This window comes from Mastigoproctus giganteus, chromosome 10 (genome assembly GCF_048544385.1).
Source record: "Mastigoproctus giganteus isolate SK-2022 chromosome 10, ASM4854438v1, whole genome shotgun sequence".
NCBI lineage: Eukaryota > Metazoa > Arthropoda > Arachnida > Uropygi > Thelyphonidae > Mastigoproctus > Mastigoproctus giganteus.
In genome coordinates this window covers 170,179,649-170,202,112 of record NC_143584.1, presented here as the reverse complement: position 1 = coordinate 170,202,112, position 22,464 = coordinate 170,179,649, and the positions used below count along the sequence as shown (strand labels likewise).

The window sequence follows — 22,464 nt, the reverse complement described above, 5'->3', positions numbered from 1 at the left end:
GGTGGTGCCGTGTGCAAAGTGTGGGAAAATTAGGGAAAAAAACTGTGATTGTAAGACGCCATCAATACTAAGACGCACCCCCTTTTTAGAGACTTTTATGGGGGGGAAGTGCATCTTAGAATCGAAGAAATACGGTAATTAGTAGCAACCTATGGCTGAGAGTGAAGGATGTTAAGGCCCTACTAGGAGCAGCAATGGCCAGTGATCATGGACTACTTATATATAGGGGGGATAGCATCAATGAAAAAGAGAAAGAAAAGAAGACAAAAGAGGATTAAGATATGGAGGCTTTAAAACAAGATTATAAGCTGGACAGGTATTTCGAACGAACGGAGGGGTGAAATGGGAGTAATGGTTGTGTTTTTTTTTTTTTTTTTTTTGGCTGATGCTGAATAAGCTTGCTTTCTTGCATCATATGCCTCTACTAATGCTAATGCTATAGGAAAAATGTATAGAGAAACTGAGGCCTGAGAATGAAGTACAAGGAGTAGAGGAGGAATATGAAGGATTTAAAAGGGCTATGGTTGTGAATGCAGAGGAAGTGTATGGGAGGACAAGCAGTATGAGGAGATGGAAGGAGACAGTAATGGAACAAAGAAGAAAAGGGGCTACTCTAAGGAAGAATAGGGCCTTTAGAAAGTGACGTTAAAACCAAACAGACGTGTCAGAGAGAAAATTAAAGAAACAAAAAGGGATGCAAAGAGAATAGTCAAAGAAAAAAAAAAAGAAATGGTTGGAGAGCTGGTTGCAAGATCTAAGTTGTTAATAATGGGAAAAAGAGGTTATTTGGATTAGTGAAGAATAGGAGGAGGAATAGGAAGGAACAATATTACCTGTATAATGAGATGGGAAGACAAATGAAGGAGAAATAAGGAAAAAGTGGAAAGAATATATTATGAGGCTATTGAACATCAGAGGAAAAGGAGATACAATGGAAGAAGGGGTGGGAGAGAGGAATATCAAGAAGTGAAGTGGTGCCAGCATTGGAAAAGATGAAAGGAAGTAAATCGCCAGGTTGTGACGAAGTGACTACTGAAATGGTAAGATGTGCTGGCCAAGCATGATTCCAGTGGATGCACAGAGTAATGAAAGTAATATGGGAGGTGAAAAAGATATTGAGAGAGACTGGAAAAGAGGATTGATTGTGCCTATATATAAAAAGGGGACAGGAAAAGGTGAGAATGTAGAAGGATCACACTGACTAGTCAAGTAGGGGAATTGTACGAAACTAATAGTAGTCGCAAATTATACAAGAAAGCAAGCTTATATAGCATCATTCAAAAAAAAAAAAACTTGCACTTCACCCATGCATACCCTCCAAGAATTTATCTAGTTCTTCCTTCCACTTCCACAGCAGATTGAAGCCTGTTCCAACAATTAGCCACCCACTGGCTGAAGGCAAATTTCTGCACATCTGTCCTGCAACCATCCTTCCTCAGTTTGAATTTATGTCCCCTCATGTGTGTATTCTCAGCAAGAAGAAGAATTCCATCAATGTTTAGCTTACTGAATCCATTCAATGCCTTAAACACTCAGTAAGATCTTCTTTCTTGGTAAAAGTACCCTTTTGTTCTCTGCACCTGTTCCAGCAGATCTACATCCCTCCTAAAATGAGGCCTCCAGACTTGTATACAGAACTCAAGATGTGGCCTAACCATGGCCTTGTACAAAGGGATAATCACCTTAATCTAGCTAGCAAAGTTTTTGTATATCATTGACAAAATCCCATGAGATGTCCTGGCAGTATGCCTGCACTACTCAGAGAATTTCATATCTGACTGCACAATTACTCTCTGGGCCTTTTTCATTTTACACTACACTGAGTATAGTACCATACAGTTGATAAGTTGCTCTAGAATTACTGCTACCCATATGCAGTACCTTGCATTTGTCAATGTTAAACTTTAACTGCCATTTCTCAGCCCATCAACCTAATTTTCTTAGATCTTGTTGTAATATTTCTCCCTGAATACTGTCATTAACCACCCTGCCAACTTCTCTATCGCTGCAGACTTGGACATTTAACTTAATATACCTTCATCAATATCGTTAATAAATACTGAAACAACAATGGTCCCAGCACTGAACCCTGGAGGACTCCGCTGATAACACTATTCCACAAAGAGCATTGCCCATTGATAACCACTCTTGTCTTCCATTCAATCATCCCTTTATCCACAGCAGTAACTTGCCCTTAATGCCACACTGCTCCAAGTTGTACAGCAGTCTTTTATGTGCAACAGTATCAAAAGCTTTCTTGAAATCCAAGTATATGATATTGAACTTATTTTTTTGCATAGAGTTCCTTGGTCACTGCACCAGAGTATCCAATCAGATTGGTTAGACAAAACCACCCCTTAACAAAGCCATGCCGTGGCTGCAGTATAATTGCATTCCTGTCTAGATGATCCTGCATTGCTTCTTTAACCAGTGACTGCATTATTTTCCCTAGAACAGATGTTAAGCTAACAAGTCTGTAATTATTCTTGTCACCTTTTGATCCTCCTTTATGAATTGGGGATACATTTGTACATCTGTACTTGTTAACAGGAGAGATTGCTTCTACAGGGATGGGATACACTTAAATAGAAAGGGTGCAAGAATATTTGCTGATGCTATCGAGGCAGTGTTAGGCGGGTCAGAAAACTGCTAGCTTGGGGGGAGACAAAGACCAATAGATTGACAGTAGCCACTGGTAGAGGCGAAAGAGATTCTTGCACTGCTTCTATTAGAATGAGCAGAAGCCTGAAAAACAAGATGCATGGTATTTCAGAGACTGCTGGGAGTCATTGCGGTACAAGTAAACACATGGGTTGTGTTAGGGTAGCTAAGAATAGAAACAGGTGCAGGTATACTTGCGTGTACACCAATGCTAGGAGTTTAGTAAATAAATTTGATGAATTTGAGGTATTGCTCAAAACATCAAAGGCAGATATTGTTGGGATATCAGAGACGTGGTGTCACACAGATATAAGGGATGCAGAACTGCAATTTGGGGAGTACAACGTCTACAGAAAGGATAGACAGGATAGGAAGGGGGGAGGGGTTATGCTATTAGTTAAGAAACACATAAAAACCAAGGAAGTGAAGCCAGTCGACATCGCGGGACAGTGCAGTGTTGAGTCAGTTTGGTGTGACATAAGCATTGGGAGATCAAAATTGAGAGTAGGAGTGTGCTATAGGCCTAATGACTCTGATGAGTGTAATAAGGAACTGTACAGGGAAATAGAGTGAGCCAGTAAATCAGAGAGTCTTATAATGGGAGATTTTAATTTCCCAGATATTGACTGGAATTTGGGGGCTGGTTACTCACACACTAGCAGGGCTTTTGTGGATTTATTGGATGATTGTTTTCTACATCAGCATGTTCGGGAGGCAACTAGAGGGAGTAATACTCTTGATTTGATTATCAGCAGTGATTCTTCATGCATTAAGAATCTGAAGATAATTGAACCACTAGGTGGCAGTGATCACAGTGTGCTGAAGTGGGATTTACTCAAAGACGTAACTACCATTAGGGGTAAAGGGAAGGGTTATTGCTTCCGTAAAGGCGACTACAATGGACTGAGACAGTATTTAAATTCTATACAGTGGGACCAACTGATGATGTTACCAACAGCAAATTCAAAATGGGAAGCATTCAAAGAACTTATCTTGGAAGCTACTAGGCTTTACATACCAACTAAGAAATATTGTTCAAGGTTTAGGCCAAAATGGATGTCAGATGAACTAATGAGGCATATGGCAGAGAAGAAAAATGCATGGGATACTTACAAATTAACACATGACACAGAAGCCTATGACAGATACAAGTTGATATGCAACCAAGTTACAAAGGAGATTAGGCAGGCGAAGGCAGATTACGAGAAATCCTTGGCAAGGGATGCAAAGAAAAACAGCAAAGAGTTCTTTACTTATGTAAACTCTAGAAGGAAGGGGATGAATCAGATTGGTCCACTTGATATTGATGGGTCAACTGTTGATGATCCTGCTCAGGTAGCTAACAAACTAAATGAATATTTTGCATTGACATTCACACATGAGGAGTTATTCAGCAAGGGGAATGCCAGAGGTGTATTCAACTCTAGCAGTAAGCTACAGAATCTTGAAATAACTGGGAGTAAAGTGGAGGAGAAACTGTTGAAGATAAACACAAGAAAGGCACCCGGGGTGGATGGGATCTATCCAGTTATATTGAAGGAGGCAGCAAAGGAAGTAAGCAGGCCCTTAGCCATAATTATGAGAGCTTCCTTGGACTCAGGGGAGGTACCCATAGACTGGAAATGTGCAAATGTGACCCCAATTCACAAAGGAGGATCAAAGGCTGACACAAGTAATTATAGACCTGTGAGCTTAACTTCTGTTCCAGGAAAATTAATGGAGGCACTGGTTAAAGAAGCACTGCAGGATCATTTAGACAAGACTTCAGTTATAGCTCAGACACAGCATGGTTTTGTTAAGGGGAAGTCTTGCCTGACCAACTTGATTGGATACTATGATGCAGTCACAAAAGAACTGGATGCAGGGAATAACTTTGATATTATATACTTGGATCTTAGAAAGGCTTTTGATACTGTTGCACATGGAAGACTGCTACACAAATTGGAGCAGTGTGACATTGGAGGCAAATTGCTGCTATGGATAAAGGGGTGGTTGAGGGGGAGAAGACAGAGTGGTAATCAATGGACACTGCTCATTGTGGACTAATGTTATTAGTGGAGTCCCTCAGGGCTCAGTGTTGGGTCCATTATTGTTTTCTGTATTTATAAACGATATTGATGATGGTATATCAAGCTTAATGTCCAAGTTTGCAGACGATACAAAGGTTGGCAGGGTTGTCAAGGACACTACTGACACTATGCTGCTGCAACAGGATCTGGAAAGGTTGAGCAGATGGGCTGAGAGGTGGCAAATGAAGTTTAACATTTGACAAATGTAAAGTACTACACATGGGAAACAGCAACCCCAGAGCAACGTATCAACTCTGTGGTACTACACTGACAGTGGTAGAGAATGAAAGGGACTTGGGGGTGGTTGTGCAGGCAGATATGAAGTTCTCTGAGCAGTGCAGACGAGCTGCAAGAGTAGCTCATGGAGTACTGTCAATGATATACAGGAATTTTTGCAGCAGGGATAAGGAGGTGATTATTCCATTGTATAAGGCAATGGTCAGGCCACACCTAGAGTACTGTATACAGGTCTGGAGGCCTCATTTCAAGAAGGATGTAGAGCTGCTGGAACGAGTACAGAGAAGGGCAACAAGATTAGTGAATGGAACAAAGGGGTGCTCTTACGAAGAAAGGCTTAAGTTTTGCAAGTTACAGTGTCTGGAGACTAGGCACCAGCGAGGTGATCTGATAGAGGTGTATAAAGCATTGAATGGTTTGAGCATGCATCAATGCTGATGGGATTCTTCCTCTAGCTCAGAAAAGTCACCTGAGAGGGCATAAATTCAAATTGAGGAAAGACAGATGTAGGATAGACGTGCGGAAATTTGCCTTTAGCCAGCGGGTGGTTGGTTGGTGGAACAGACTTCCATCCCTTGTGGTGGAGGTTGATAACCTAAATAAGTTTAAGGCTCAGCTGGACAGGTATTTTGAACAAACAGAGGGGTGAAGTGGAAGTGGGGTTTTTTTTTTTTGGCTGATGCTGCATAAGCTTGCTTTCTTGCATCAAATGCCTCTACTAATGCTAATGCTAATCCCCAGTCCATAGGGACCTCCTCTGAATCCAAGGATGCTCTTGTAATTCCAGCTGTGGGTTTGCTTATCTTTCTCTGCTACCTCCCTTAATATAATTGAATAGAGGCCATTTTTATGTTTAACTTCAATAATTTCTCTTCCAATTTCCTTTCCATTATCACAAAATCATTTAGCTCCCCATTAGAATTTGATAAATTTCTGTCATTCCCTCCTTTAAAGAATTCCTCATGTGTTGAATGTAGATGAAAAATACCTATTCAATTTGTCAGCAACCTGACTAAGGTTAATCCATTGCCATCAAGTGGCCCAGTGTGATTCAACCCCTTCCTTCTACTCTTAATATAAGGATTAGAAGCCTTTGCTAATATTAACAGTATAAGAAAGGTGTTGAAAAGTAGAGAAGAGAGTAGCATATGCAAATAATTTGAAAGTAGGAAGAGCACAGTGGCTTCAGAAAAGGTAGATTGACAACGAATCTAATTTTTTCTGTGTGACAAATGATGCAAAAACATTTGAGTGTGGAAGGGATCTGATCATGGCTTATTTGGATATTGAAAAGGCATATGATAGCCTAGAAAGAAGGGCAAGGCAGCTGTTAAGGAAACAGGAAGTTGGAAAGTCATTGATGCAGAGTATTAAAAGTTGTGCAGAGGGACTGAAACCTGCGTGAAAACAATGGTTGGAAACACACTGGTTTGAAATTTAATAATGGACTGACAAAGGGTAGTCCACTCTCACCTCTACTTTCATACTAGTAATGGATGATATAGCAAATGCTGTGGAGACAAGGATAGGGACAGAAAAAATGAAAGTGATAATGTTTGCTGATGATTTGTTGATTTGTCTGATGATTTGTCTATCTTCCCACTAATTCAATCTGCCGACATAGCAATGGTTTTGGGTGACTTTAACTGTCAACTGGCCAATTTAGGATCTTCTTCTCCATCACTGCAGACTAGGGCTCTCTTTAATATGCCTCACAGCTATGGTCTTGAACAAATTTGCAATTTTCCAACCAGAGAAAATGCCTACCTCGACCTAATATTTTCCTCTACTCATATAGATGTTCACAATGACAACCCTATATTTCACTCTGATCATTCGCCAATTACTTTTGACATCACAGTGACCTCTCATAACTTCAAATGCAGCTCCTGTTCTCCACGATTCAATTTCAGAATGGCTGACTGGCCTCTGCTCAACCTAGCTCTAAGAAACGTAGACAAGCAGCTCGCTGACACTATGGATGACATCGATGTGCTCACCAGCAACCTGATTAACTGTGTCCATTCAGTTATATCTGACATTGTTCCTCAATCCCATCTTACCACACACTCTACCTATCCGCACTGGTATAATAGCGAATTAATACATAAAATTAAATCCAAAGAATTTTATAGAAACAAATATAAGCAATCAGGTGACAGCCAATATTACGAAATATTCAGCCAACTCCGCAAAGAAGTGAAAACGCTCATATTAAACTCTTACAATAGGTATACAGAGTCAGTTCAGGATAGTCTGCTTACTCACAGAGATATCAAACCATTCTGGAATTACATGAAACATAAGAATATAACCAGTAGAAAGTTACAACTCCATAACGCAGATGGAATTCTCTTATCTGACGAATTCAGTATTGCTCAAGAGTTTGCCAAACACTTTTCTAGAATTCAAACAAATGATACATTGAGACCTGCCTCATTTCCTGATTTCACACCTGTTAAAGATGATATCCTCATTAACCTCTTTATCACTGATGAAGATTTAAATTCGGCATTAAAAAGCATGAGAAATGACAATACTAGAGGCCCAGATGACATTCCAGGCTTATTTTGGAAAATGACTGTCACTACATTAAAACCCCTCATACTGCGGATCTTCAACTTGTCTCTCAGCTGGGGAAGTATCCTAAGCACTTTAAGCAGGTCAATATAGTTCCTATTTTCAAAAAAGGTGATAAAAATGACGTATCTGATTACAGACCCATAACCTTGCAAAACAGCCTGGCTAAACTCTTCGACACAGCAGTACACAAACATCTCTTCGAATTCTTCAGGCCTTTCATTGATCAGAATCAACATGGTTTCTGCAGTGGCAAGTCAGTAGTCACAAATTTACTTCCTTTCTGGCAATACACCTCGGAAGCTCTTGATAACCACCTACAAGTTGATGCAGTCTACACAGACATATCTAAGGCATTTGATAAAGTCCCGCACGAACAACTTCTGGAAAAACTTAAGCTATATGGTATCCGTGACCCTTTGCTCTCATGGCTACGCAGCTATATTACGCATCGTTCCTTGAGAGTTATCATCGATCAAGTGAACTCAGACTGTTTTATACCACTAAGCGGAGTACCACAAGGCTCTCCCTTAGGTCCTTTTCTCTTCATTGTTTTCGTAAATGATCTTCCTTCTTTCATCTACACCCCCAATGTTCAAGTTGCTCTCTATGCAGATGATCTTAAGATCTACTCAGCAGTGAAGGAGATTACCGATGCTCAACAGCTTCAATGTGCTCTCAATAAATTCTCTCTGTGGCTATCTCTGAATGGCTTGTCTGCTAACCCCTCGAAGTGCAAAGTAATCTCTTTCTCAACTTGCAGATCTCCACAACTAATGAATACGGAGTACACTGTTAACTCTGTGATCATCGAAAGGTGTGACCAAGTTAATGACTTGGGGATTCTCTTTTCCAGCAGTGCTAAATTCGATGCCCATGTCCTTAAAATCACCAGCAAAGCATTCAAAACACTGGGATTCATCAAACGGAACACATACAAGTTTAAAAACTACAGATATGCCAATCCTTGAATTCAGTTCACCCATCTGGAATCCTCACACCAAGACTTTAACTAACAAAATTGAAGCAGTCCAAAAAAATTTTGTCCGTTACCTTACGTACTGCAATCCTCTATTCTATCACTCAGTGTATTATGAATCGCTGTGTGATTACTTTCATCTGAGGCCTCTGTGCACTAGAAGAGTTACTGCTGACATCGCCCTTCTAGCCAAAGTAATCACTGGAATTTATGAAGCATCTGATATCCTGAGTAAAATAAACTTCAATGCGCCCTGTAGACAAGTCAAGAACCTTACACCGTTTCGCCTTGACTCTGCCAACACGGACTTTATGAAGTTCAGTCCACTGAACAGAATCAGCAAATCAGCAAATGACTCTCTCATTGACTTCTTTGACAACTCCCAATCACTGATGAACTCCATCCACAAGTTTGCCTCTTCTCTTAAACTGCAAAGTGACTAGCTCACATCTAATTATTGTAGCTTATTATTTGTTATATTATTTTTCTATTCTCTAATGGATTAATTATTACTTGTTTTACCGGTAACTTAACTTAATACAATCCTCTTTTGTACATATGCTTTTATTGTTTGAATCTATATCAATGTTTATCGTCCTGTTGGATTTCATATTATTGTTATTATGTTTATTGATCTGATCTCAGATACACTGTTAATGGTTACCTGTTGTGTATCTTGCTATTAATAAAATAAAATAAAATAAAAAAATACAGGAGCAGGTGGAAAGCTGAGTGGAGGAGGCAAGAAATACAAATATGCTAAGAGTAGCACAATGAAAATGACAAAGAAGGAGGGAGAGGAGGGAATTAACATCTTTATTGAAGGAAAGAAGATGGAAGAATTGGATAGTTTCAGATATTTGGGGAGTGCAGTAGACAAAGAAGGGAGAATTTATAAGGAGCAGACCAATTAATGTTTCATTACTGTTTAAAAGAGCTAGTTTGGAGAAAGGAGGTGCCTGAGAAGTGCAAGATGGTACTATGTAGAGCTTAATGTACCGATAATAACCTGTCTCGGAATCATGGGTAATGCGGGAGAAGGATATTAGTAGATTTCAAGCCATGGAAATTAAGTTTCTGAGAGGCAACCAGAAAGGATGGAGTAAGAAACGTGATCATTTGGGAGACAGTGGAAGAAGGATGATTACAAGAAATGTTTGAGAGTAACAGACTGAGGTTGTTTTGTCTTGTAAAAGGAACTGAGGATAAGACTGCTAACGAGGATGTTAGAAATGAAACTGGATGGTAAAAACCAAGAGGAAGGCTGAAGGTGGCGTTCTCCACCTCTTCTTGCTCAAGATGGCAAGAAGAGGTGGAGAACGATGTGGAGAGAAGGGTCATTTGTTGTGAAGAGCTGGAGAGAGGAAAATGGTAAGAATATTGAGCTAAATGGATAAGACTGGTTTCATTACTACCAAACTAGAAGGTGCAAGCGATATGTTTAAGAAACTGTTTTTTATTAATATTGTGTTTGTTGTTTCAGCTGAAACATATTGTAAACAACTTAGACCCCCCCCCCCATGGCATGAGATCTTTGTCTTATTTTTGTTGAGAATTGTAAGTTCATGAAATGTGATAATTCTTAATAATGTGGCCAATTCTTTTGGCCACTTTATATTTACCATATTCGAATTCTGCATTTGATATATATCAAAATGGCACCATATTTCTGATATTCCTATTATGTCCACATATCTAGTTCTGACAATATATTATTGTAATAGGAATTCCCAGTAGGTCTTGTACCTTCTCCTACTGATTTGAAAGTCAATGTGCATCTGAATTAGGACATATTGAAGCTGTGAAAGAAGTTATCTATATCTTCTTTTAATTACCATTAATATGGAGCCTCTCCCACAAGTTAACAGCTTTGGTGTCTATAATAATGACATAACAAAGTAATTTTGATTTTACATTAGAAATTATTAACATGCTGAATGCTAGTAAATGTGTAATCTGTATTGTATATTGTTGAAAGTGTAAAAAATATTTGCAATGAAAATCTCTAACATTATACTGTAATACTTGCTTAGTTGCAAGAGGGATAAATGACACTAGTAATATATTGTTAGCATTCTACATACCAGTGTATTATTTCTGTTGGATGTGTATAAAATTATAGCATACCAAAATCAGATTGTTTCTATGAGTAAATCTGTTGTTCCCATCATCAAACCTTCCGTCTGATCAACAATCGCCAGTATGGATTCCGTCAGTGTTGATCCACTGGTGATATTCTGGCTTATGTTACCCATTTATGGAAAAATTCAATGGAAAAGTTCGGTGAAACACAAGCAGTTGCTCTTGACATCTCAAAGGCTTTCGATCATGTTTGGCATAAAGGTCTAAACAAGCTTCCATCTTATGGTTTGCCAAGTTTTTTTTTGTAATTGGTTATCCAGTTTTCTCTCTGATCACTCACTGAGGGTGATCGTAGATGGCTTCTAACTTCTTCACTAATGCTGGTGTCCCCCAAGGTTCAGTTCTTTCTCCCACTCTTTTTCTCTTGTATATTAATGACCTTCTTCCATTGACTGGAAATTCTATCCATAGTTTTGCCGATGATAGCACATTGCATTCCACTTTCCATTTTGAGAAACCTTGCCCTGCTCAATCAGCTTCAACTTCTCGAATATCCACTACCAGTTCCTTAAATGCTGATCTCCAGGTAATTCTCCAGTGGGGCAAAGATAACTTAGTTGATTTCAATCCTTCTAAAACTCAGTCTTGTCTTATATCTTACAAAAAGGATTCTTCTGCCCCTATGCTTATCTTTGATGACACTCCGATTTCTAGACAAAATGATAGATCTCTTTTGGGGATTACCCTGACTTTTAATCTCTCTTGGTACAAGCACATTACAAATATTGTTTCCTCTGCACCTAAAAAACTTGGTTTTCTCTTTCGCTTTCGGTGTTACTTTTCTTCCAAACAGCTGTTCACTCTGTACAAATCGCAAATCCACCCTGCCATGGAATGTTGTTCCCACATCTGGGGTGATGCCCCCAAAATCTCTCTCAGGCTTCTAGATTCCATTCAGAAGAGGGCAGTTAGGTTAATTAATGATTCATTTCTAATAGTCTCTCCACTCGCTTTCTCATAGACATACTGTTTCTGCTGCATGCCTCTTCTACAGATACTTCCATGGGAACTGTTCTTCTGAATTGGCTTCTATAATTCCAGCTCTCTTTCAAAACAGTCCGAACACGTGCCGCCACCAGTCACCATCCATTTACTGTCCGACTTCAAACTCACAGAACCAATTTTTCATCTTCCTCATTTATTCATTCAACTACCGGTTTCTGAAACAACCTTCCTTCATATGTATTTCCTGAAAATTACAGTCGACAGTAGCTCAATTCTAACGTCAACAAGTGTCTTCTTTCATCTTCTCAACCTCCAACCCAAGCACAGTACTAAGTACTATAGGTTCTAATACCTCTTGTGTTTGGGGCTTTCATAAAAAAAAAAAAAAAAAAATGAGTAAATCTGTTGTTCTCATCATCAAAATTTATTGGTGACAAAGCTCATTAACAATAACAGTACAATTTGTAAAAAAGGATTAAACAACATTAATTTTACCTATTATGACATTATTTACAGTCAGTGGATATAGTTTAATCTTCAATTACAGATAAAATTTAAAAATGCATTTGCATTAAGAATTACAATTAATTATAGGTTGTGTCTATATGATACTTCATTTGAACTTTTTCTTTTTCTTTTTTGAAATAGTCTACAATGGAAAAGAAAGCAGCGCGGCAAAAGTGTATGCAGAACCGACTCCGGCTAGGTCAATTTATCAATCAGAGGCAGGGGGCTTCCTTTGTAGAAAATTGGGTTGATGGCTATGCATTTACTGAGCTTATAAAGTAAGTTTTAGCGTTACATAATCGGTGATTTTATTTATCTATATGCATTATGTGAAATAAAGCTGAGTTGGTTGCTAAATGACTTCTTTTCAGGAGATCTCAAAATTATCTCACTACCCTTTCACAACTTGAATCTGTTCCAGAACTTTTACATTTGTCTAGAACTATCCCTTTGAAATAGTTCTATACCTTTCTTTCTTCCTTTTTGACCATTCATAATGACAGAATGTAACCACAAGGACATGAGACCAATGCAGTGTTGCAATAAACAGTATTGTGGATCTCATCAGCCAAAACAGGAATACTTGAAAACAGCAGCGTAAATTTTAGTATTTCTCCATTATGGTATTCATTTTGATCTGTGTCATTATTTACTTTTTAATTGGCGAACTATAGCTTTAAAAAATAATTCTTTATGATTCTGTTTGTGTGTAAAGTGCATTGCATGTCCCCTCCTGTATTGATTTTCCCTAGAGTTTTTGTTTTTGCTTTGATTTTGCTCCTTTCTATATCTGTTTCCTACTTCACATTGGAAGTGAAGTAGGGAATAAATTTTTTTGTATAGCAGGATTGCTGTTACTAAGGGTATTATTTGTTTTGATTATCCAGTCTAGTATCAGAATAAAATTATACAGTTGACCAATTTCAACTATTAGTTGAAATTGGCAGTGTTTTGGGATGGGATTTATCCCATCCCAAAACACTGCCATAAGGATTAACAGTAATATTCATACCTGTATCTTTTCAAGATTTAAAACAGACTCCATCGTTTTGACCCATTTTTCTCAAAAAATTGTAAGACTACTGCTTCACGATTAAATTTGTAACCGTGAATAAAAATTCTTCATATTATGAGGGTGTGTGGGTGGCTAATTTTGTCCTTCAGTAAGATGAGAACTAAATATGACATATACACAAGATTTTTTCATGTATTATAAAATCTGAAAATAATAAGTATTGTGTGTAGATGTGATTTTTCAATTTTATGTGCTCAGAAACACAATCCAAAAATAAACAAGTATGAGAACAATATTCTCTGCATAGAAATGTACAACTAGATATAGCATTTCAAAGTGAAGTTGGTACTGTCAAATATGCCATAATATAATATTCCTTTGAGTTGTGCTAATGATGTGTGTTGTTCAGAATGATACACTTTCATATGTTTATTGGGAAGTAATCAGTGGACTACAGTCATGTAATATACACTGCCAGTCATTAGAATAACTCTGAAAGTTTGATTAAAATTGTCACAGGAAAGTGTTTCACTGTTTTGCCTACAAAGATGGTCTTGTTATGAAAATGGCAAATCCACAACAAGACATTCTGCCACTTAAGTAGTAAAGTGAATCACTATAAAGTGCACATCTGGGAGCACTGAAAATCCTAATCACATTGTAGAACATGAACAGGATTAGCCAAAAGTTCACATCTTTTGCACCATTTCAAAATGGGAGATCTACAGCCCATTTTTCTTCATGGAAAACAGGATCACTAGGATTATCTATCAGATGCTGATAAACTGGCTTTTCCCTCAGTTAGAGGAAGACTCAGATGACTACATTTTCTGGCAATGGAAAATTAGTCACTCCACTTCATTTTCATTGCAAAGTCTCCCATTTACCTCAGTGAGATTCTTCCACACTGCTCGATTGAATGTGCTGGTGCTACCGACCTGTCTTTCCTCATCTTTCTCTAGGAGCATGTTTAGGACACCATCTACAGACTGCCTCTGCCACATGGTCTTCAGGAATTAAGACACTGGAAAATCACAGTAGTAGCAGCCATAAACAAGGACATGGGAAGAAAATATAGTGGAATTTGATTATCAATTTAATGTGTGCCACATGACACTGGTTGCCCTCATTGTAAGGTATGATATTTTGAGTGTTTTCTAATGATTGGGTGCATTTTACTTGATTGTAGCCTCACTGGTTACTTCAGTTAAACATATGAAAGTGTATCATTCTTTTGGAATTGCCCTGTATAAGGTTCATTAATTTTAAGGAAAGTTTCCTTACATAATTGTTGCATTAAAATTAATATTTCATCGTTTGAATGTTACTGCCACATTTAATTTTGATATATAGAGAAATAGTGTGCCCAGTGCCAGAAGCACTGGGCATACCAGCCATTTAAAATTATTTACATTATTTCTTAGTTATAAATCTCCCCAGCTTAATGTGGATTCACTTAGCACTATGATTTTACAATTCCCAATTAAGAATCAATCCAGTTAAGCAGGAAAGCTCAATACAATTAATATTATTATAATCTATGCTGAAGGTGCTGTTTTTAGGAACTGGAGGAATGAATGAGCAATATAATGAATTCACAGAAAAGAAATTCTCAATTGAAGCATAGTACATTATTAGAGAGTGGATGCTTTGCTGTTGTATTCAAAATTTATCAATATTAACATTAAATTTCAAGGTTTAATATATATATATATACAGGGTTGTTAAAATTAAAGTATCCCTATGTAGAGGGCTATGGAGCGAGTTCTAAGGCTCATACTGAAGAGAAATTTGGACAACAGATACAATAAAGAATGTGCTCGCCATTTATTGGGGGGGAAAAAAATTGTTACAAAACTTTTCATTATATGGCACTGTGGCAGTACAAATCACTTGAACAGCACTAAAATTGTTCAGTGGGTCCTCCATTTTGGTCAACAACAGTTTCCATTTGAAGAACGGTATCTTCTACAGCAGAACGTAACATGTCAACTGGAATAGCCAGCACATGACGTCTAATGCTGTCCTTCAGATATGCCAGAGTTTGACATTCTTCCCAATACACCTGGCTCTTCAAAAAACTCCACAACCAGAAGTCGCATGGGGTTGAGGTCCAGTGATCAAGATGGGTGGCCATGATGTCTGGAAACAACAGCTGATGACCCGTTCGTCTGTAAAGTGTTGCCTTAGCAATCTTTGGACACAATGGTGGATGTGGCGTGGTGCACCATCTTGCATGAATATGGTATCCTGAAGGCACCCATGTTGTTGCAGCTCTGGTATTGTGAAATTTGCCAGAATTTCATAATATCGCTGTCCAGTGACGGAACAGGTGCAGGGTCCAGTCGTGTTACCTGTTCAAAAAAATATGGCCCAATTGTGAATATGGCTGTAAATCCACACCACACTGTCACTTTTGGAGAATGCTACGGGACCTCTTGGATAACTCGAGGGTTTTCTGTTGCCCAAATGCAACAGTTGTGCGTATTTACTTGTCCATTTAAGCAGAGGTGGGCTTCATCACTCCAAAGGATGTTCCATGGCCAAGTGTTATCCACTGTTATTCGCGCCAGAAACTGAAGTGTGTATGTGAAACGAATATCTGCATCATCACATGCTTTAGCTGCTGTAGCATGTGCATCTTGTAAGGATAGTACAGCAACACCTGATGTATTACTAGCCTTACAATGGAATACAGCATGTCCATTTCACGAGAAACAGCTGGCACACTTGCGCCACCACATGGAGATTGAGTTGATAAATACACGACAACCATAGCCACATCTTCAACACGAGAGGAGTCCACTTGTTTTCGACTTCTACCTGGTTGAACACCAAGATGTCCTGTCGCTTCAAATTTCGCAATCATTTTGCGAACGGCACAAACAGTCATAGGTTCACGCCTTATGTGCTTCTGACTCCAGAATTCTTTGATAGCCGCAGCTGCATTGTTGTTGTTCTGATAGTACAGTTTCACTAATAGGCTCCTTTTCCTGCAACATTGTTGGCATTGCTGCTGTAGTGCAGGCAAACATCTACTGTATGATTTTGAAGAAAGTGCTTTACTTTTATACAGTACAGTAGAGCTGAGTAGTGCTGCCGTGGCAATAACTTACGATTATGCAAATAACCTAAGTTATTTGCATAATCATAACTAATAGTACGTACCATACAGTGACAAATTTTGTAACTAATTTTTTATTTTCCAATAAATGACGAGCGCATTCTTTATTGTAATTGTCCAAATTCTATTCACTATGAGCCTTAGAACTTGCTCCAGAGCACTCTACATAGGGATACTTTAATTTTAACAATCCTGTATATATATATAAGACAAAAAGGGGAAAGCAAGAAAGTAGGCAAATGCAATTGAAGGCAGCAAAAGACAATACAAGGGAAATTAAATGATAATAAAGGGAGAGAAAAGAAAGATAAAATGAGTATATGAAGCATATATATGTATATATATATATATATATATATATAGAGAGAGAGAGAGAGAGGGGGGGGGGTGCATTTAATATAATGCATATAAATTTAATGAAGAAAGGATATAGCCATATAAAATACATTTAATCAAGAAGGGACATTGGCATGCAATTCACAACCTGTGTCATCCTCAGGTGTGAACTGGCAGAATTGCAAGCAATAACAGCAATATCATGTCTCTATTTATTATATAAAATATATGCCATTAAAAGCACAGACAAAGCATAAGTAGAAAATAAAAATTTAGTTAAGGATTTTGATTAATATTAATAGACTGAATTAAAATAAGGGAGGGATGATTTATGGCTGGCATGTAGTTTGAAGTTGACACTATAGGGACAGTAAATATATATGGAAGGAGAACAAGAACAGAACTTACCAAAATTGAAAAGGAGTGAAGAATAACTAGAAACTTTGAAGCATAAACATATAGCATAAACTGGTGACATCTAATGGGGAGGAAAAAATTGAAACTTCCAAATATTAAATGTAAACTAGAGACAACTAACAAAATAATAATAAAAAATGCATATATAGCCATATGTTATGCAATTTACAGAATATAGAAACCTATACAGTGAGAAGTAAGGATTGAAATTAGTAAAAATTCATGCCAAAGTTGAAATATAGTTGGGCAAAAATATAAAAGAGATTTAGAAATGGATCAGAAGGCAAAGTATAGTTAAAGGGGGAGGGGATTGAAGAAGGATTATGTATCAAAAATTTTTTTATATTTTGAATAAATTAAATGTAGCCAAAATTGTGAGCCAATAGATAAAAAATTTAGACCACCACCCAGTGCTAATGCCGAAGCCAAAAATGAGTGAAATATCACATTAGGATACAATAAGCCAACCACAAAAAAAAAAAAAAAAAAATACAGTAAACCCGGAGTTTGACATCTTATGAAAAATTCTCTTCACATTTGAGTACTTTGAAAGACACTGGATTTAGAAAAGCAGATGAGTCACTCTGACTGCGCAGAGAGAGAGAGAGAGAGAGAGACTGAACATACATTACATTGTCTTGCGTGTTGTTCAGTATTGTTGACTCTGAGTCAGATGGATGTTATTGCGTATATCACTTCATTTGCGTATATGTACATAAGTTAACATATTTTATATAATTATGGGTTCTTAAAAATTAAAAAGTGGAATAAAAAGAAAACATGTTACTTTAACTATCATTAACAAGTTTAAAGTGATAGAACAACTTGAAAATGGTATTCCTGGAAAAAAAATTGCTGAAGAATTTGGTATTGGCCAATAGACTGTCAGATATTGAAAAACAAAAAGAATCTATATAAAGATGTTTTCTTTAAAATTCAATGTGGGAAGTGATAAAAGCAGTGTATCAAATAGACAGACATTAAAAAAAAACCAAAAGAAGTGTTGCTGGAAGAAGCTTTTTAAATAAAGGCTCTACAGTGCTACATTTGTTTATTTGTGTTCTAAGTTTTTTCTTTTAAAGTTGTCATTTGCTTCACTAATGTTATTGCTTAATCTGGATGACCTCTTCCCCAATTAATCCAGATTTGTGAGAGTTTACTGTAATAATAATAATAATAATAATAATAAGTCTGCTGTAGGTCAGTATATTTTGGATTTTTTTTTTTTTTTTAATTAACAATATTGGGTGCTTTACAAAAATGATACTTCAAATAAGGTAAGGGGAAAGAGTTGCAATGAGTTTAAGGAAGAATTTTTTAAAATTAGAAATAGAAATCTGGTAATTATTGCAAATGGTGGCAATCTTGACAAATTGGGAAATGATGATATTACAATGAACACTCCTAGAGATATTTGATAACCAATGATCTCTTAAAATAGTGTTGCCAGTGCCAGAAGCACAGGGCACATCAACCATTTAAAATTATTTACATTATTTCTTAGTGATAAATCTCCCCCTCCCCCTTTTTTACTATACAGTAATACCCCGAAGTTACGCGACAGGTGGGTCCGACGAAAATCGCGTAAGTCGAATTCGCGTAAGTCGGGGTACAACTTTGCATATAAATACATATAAATTTTGCTTAATTGGGACCAAGGACTAACAAAAACACTAGTTTAGAAGAAAAATATTAATAAAATTGCAGTTCTTTATACATATTAATACAAAATATGTATTAAAAAAACAAATGACTTACATTAAAAAGTTATTTCGATGTCGATGGCTTCATAAAATCTAACAAATTCGTCTGACGACACAGCGCGTTCTTTTTTTCACGCAGAATTTCTTCGTAGCAAGCTAATAATTTTTTTATTCCTTGCTTTGTAGCTATAACGCGTTCTTCGTTGGAGTCTATGTTTTCTAAAATTTTTAAGCCCTTTTCAATTTTCAACCTGTCAAGTTTGCAATTGTCATGTGCTTTTCGCCGTTGCTTCGTTTAGGCCTGTAGCACGTGCAATATCACATGGTCTTTCATTTCGCTCAAAGCGTTTCACAATTTCATATTTTTTTCTCTATCGACAGAGGCGGACTGGCCATAAGCCTTACCAGGGAAACCCCAGTGGGCCAGTGTGATTTTGGCCATAAACCATAGTATGAGGCCATTATAAATTTTCCCGGGTAGGAATTTTTGACCCAGTCCGCCTCTGTTTATCGATAATTGCTTTTCTTTTTCTCTCTGAATCTGCAGTGTCTTCACCAGGACGCTTCCTTTTCACACCTTTTAATTAAGTATTTTACTCATTTTTAGGGAATAAAGCACAATTACAAAATGAGGAGGCACGCTTGATACGCATAAACAAAGCTGCGCGCATGTAGCAACTGAATAAACAACACCATAAAGGCAGAGATACACTATTAACACCTCACATTTCTAGGGGTTACTACCATAAAACAATAAAAATCCAGTTGCGTTTCTGCTAGTGAAATCTGTTATAAACTGGTAGTAAACTCGATCTAATTGCATTTGCGATTATACTGATAGCTGGAATTGTGTTGGTTTTTACGTTATTATGGTGAAATGTGTTTCTCCTTCACTGATATAAAAAACATAAAAGCAGCAAAGTTGAATTTTGTTCATCTTTCGCTCTCATTCTCCGCCGCCGCACCGTATATCGATAACATATGAAAAATGACCTTGAAGATAGTGGGCGGCAGGGTTGCCGAACGAAAAAATCAGGAACTGCGTAACTCCGAGTTCGCGTAAGTCGGGGTAGCGTAAGTCGGGGTATTACTGTACTTCGAAGTAGAAAAATGAACTACTTCAATGTTGAAGGGATCACTTTTATTATAAAGATTAATACTGGTTTGTCTATTATCAATTTTAATTAAAAAAACTGAATGTTCAGGTCCAAGTAATTATTAGTATGTTTACAAGAATTAGTCTTTTCCAAAATAAGTTTCTAGGGATATAGACAGCCAAAATCTTCAAGAAAATTTGGACAGTTAAGCGCACAGAGATCATTGACATATCTGAATAGTAGAATGTCCTGTGATATTAATTTCTACTAATTTCAATCCTCACTTCTCATTGTATAGGTTTGTATATTCTGTAAATTGCATAGCGTATGACTACATATTATTATGTATGATATTTTCTATACAATGTATGCACTTTTTTTTTTTTTTTATTTCTTTACATGTCACTAGTTTGTTTTTATATTTGGAAGTTTTTCAATCACCCCCCCCCCTCTCCCATTAGATGTCATGAGTTTATGCTGTATGCTATATATTTTGAAGTTTCTAGTTTTAGTTATTCTTCACCCATTTTGATTTTGGTAAGTTCAGTTCTTGTTCACCTTCCTTATATATTTACTGTTTCTATAATGTCAACTGTAAACTACATACCTGCCATCCACATAAATCATCCCTCCCTTTCTTCTACTTCTGTTTTATTCAAAATCTTAGTTTAGTTTCTACTTATACTTTATCTTTACCTTTATTGGCATGTATTTTTATATCAGAAATAGAGATATGTCATTCCAGCTATTGTTTGCAATTCAGGCAGTTAACACCTGAGGACGACGCCAAGGTTGTGAGTTGTACATCAATGTCCCTTCTTGATTAAATGTATTATATGGCTATATTCTTTCTTGATTAAATTTCTATGTATTTTAATAAATTCACCTCTTTCCCCCCCCATCTCTCTTCTATCAATTAACTATACTCTTTATCATTCTTTTCTCTCTCTTTGTTATCATTTTCCGCACACTCTCCTGTGTGCGCGCACACACACACACACACGTGCATGCAGAATGATGACACAGAAATAAAAATTAAGCGGGTAACTTTTGAAAGGACCTAAGCATCTAGATACTAAAGGAAGCTAAACTTAACATTCCTCTATATATGTCATCAAGAATACATGCCACTCTCATTTAAAAACTGAATATTATTTTCACCTTTGATACATCAAGATCAACAACAGTAAAAGCAAGCTACCTTAATGCTTTCATTTTCATTTGGCTCTATAAATGCCAAAAATATGGGCATTCTCAGATGATTCTCAGAAAGGCAACTGTTTGTACTACATGTAGTTCAACAACCAAAATGCCTAATTTGTAAAGAAAGACAGCTTATTTCAGAGACTATCTTTAGTGAAAGAAAAAGAATTCATAGAAGTAAAAGACCAAACATAATGTCACATATCCAGAAACCAGGAATTGATCCTAGCTCACTGTGACTGCAAGCCTGCTTTCACACAAATAATTTAACTTTAGAAATCCATAACTGCACAAACAGAAGTCGCCATTCTAACGACCACATCACCATCAGCTGCTTCATCAAAAAAGTGAAATGTGGTACAAACCAGAAAATGCTCCAATATTACCTTCCACTGTTCCAGCAGTACATGATACCATACCACTGCAGCCACTATATCTAAGATAAAAAAACCTGGCAATATGAACATTGAAGAAGAAACACAGCAGAATGATATTACAGGTGACCCCCACTTAACGCTGATAGTTCATTCCGGGAAAACAGAGCGCTAAGTGAATCCGCGCTAAGCGAGCGCCATATTCCCATAAGGTAACATATGTATTTGTGAGTTGCGGTCTATTCCATAAGATATTTTCTAATCAATAATAAATGGTAGTGAAAATATGCACCAATGTCGATTAAAAATATTTAATATTCAAAATTTTGTACATATAAAATATTCTGGATTATATACACATAATTATGAGGTAATTAACTAACGAAAATCATGAATTTATTAATTCGATGGCCCTGTGCTCTCGAGTTTTCGTATCTTTGGACTGAAAAATGTGTCGATTTTGGGTTGTGCTTTGGCCCTCTTCCTCTCATTGTACAAGTAGGGATTCATTTCTTTCTTCAAATTTCTTATTACCTTGGCACTTCATTCCATGTCAGGGTCGTTCTCCCGGAAATAATCACACATTTTTTCGAAGTGTTCAAAAGCTTCACTAAGTCCTTTTGCAGTCAGCGACTTCATCGGTTCTTCATCTATAGTATCTTGATCATCATCTCCCTCAATAGCAAGCTCTTGTTCTTTTATAATTTCCATTAGTTCTTCATTAGAGAGGCCATCCCGGTCGTTGTCGATCATCTCTTGTACTATGTCTTCGTTAATTTCGTGTAATCCTGCTTCTTTTCCGAGCTCAACAATTTGTGTTTTAACATTTTCAACGGAATCATCAGGTTCCTGGGAATGCTTTATGCAATTTTTCCAAACTTTCCTCCACACTCCATTCATGGTTTTCTGAGTCACTTCATCCCAGGCACTTGAAATGTTGTAGATGGCGGTTTTAATGTTATAGGATTTTCAAAACTCCTTTAAACTCGGTACATTTTCAGTGTTGATGGCTTTAATAGCTTGGGAAAAGGTGTTCCTTATGTAGTACACTTTAAATGTGGCAATTACTCCTTGG

The 22,464-nt window shown here is 37.1% G+C and overlaps 1 protein-coding gene across 8 annotated transcripts in view; it reads left to right on the top strand.

Annotated features, from left to right (window-relative positions):
- Positions 1-22,464, top strand: part of Tlk (Tousled-like kinase) — a 651,915-nt gene that overhangs the window by 450,584 nt on the left and 178,867 nt on the right. For all 8 annotated transcript variants that reach the window (XM_090383577.1, XM_090383580.1, XM_090383576.1 and 5 more), the window contains one exon: positions 12,262-12,398. In XM_090383577.1, coding sequence (XP_090239703.1) covers positions 12,262-12,398 — 137 coding nt within the window. The remainder of the gene's footprint in view (positions 1-12,261; positions 12,399-22,464) is intronic.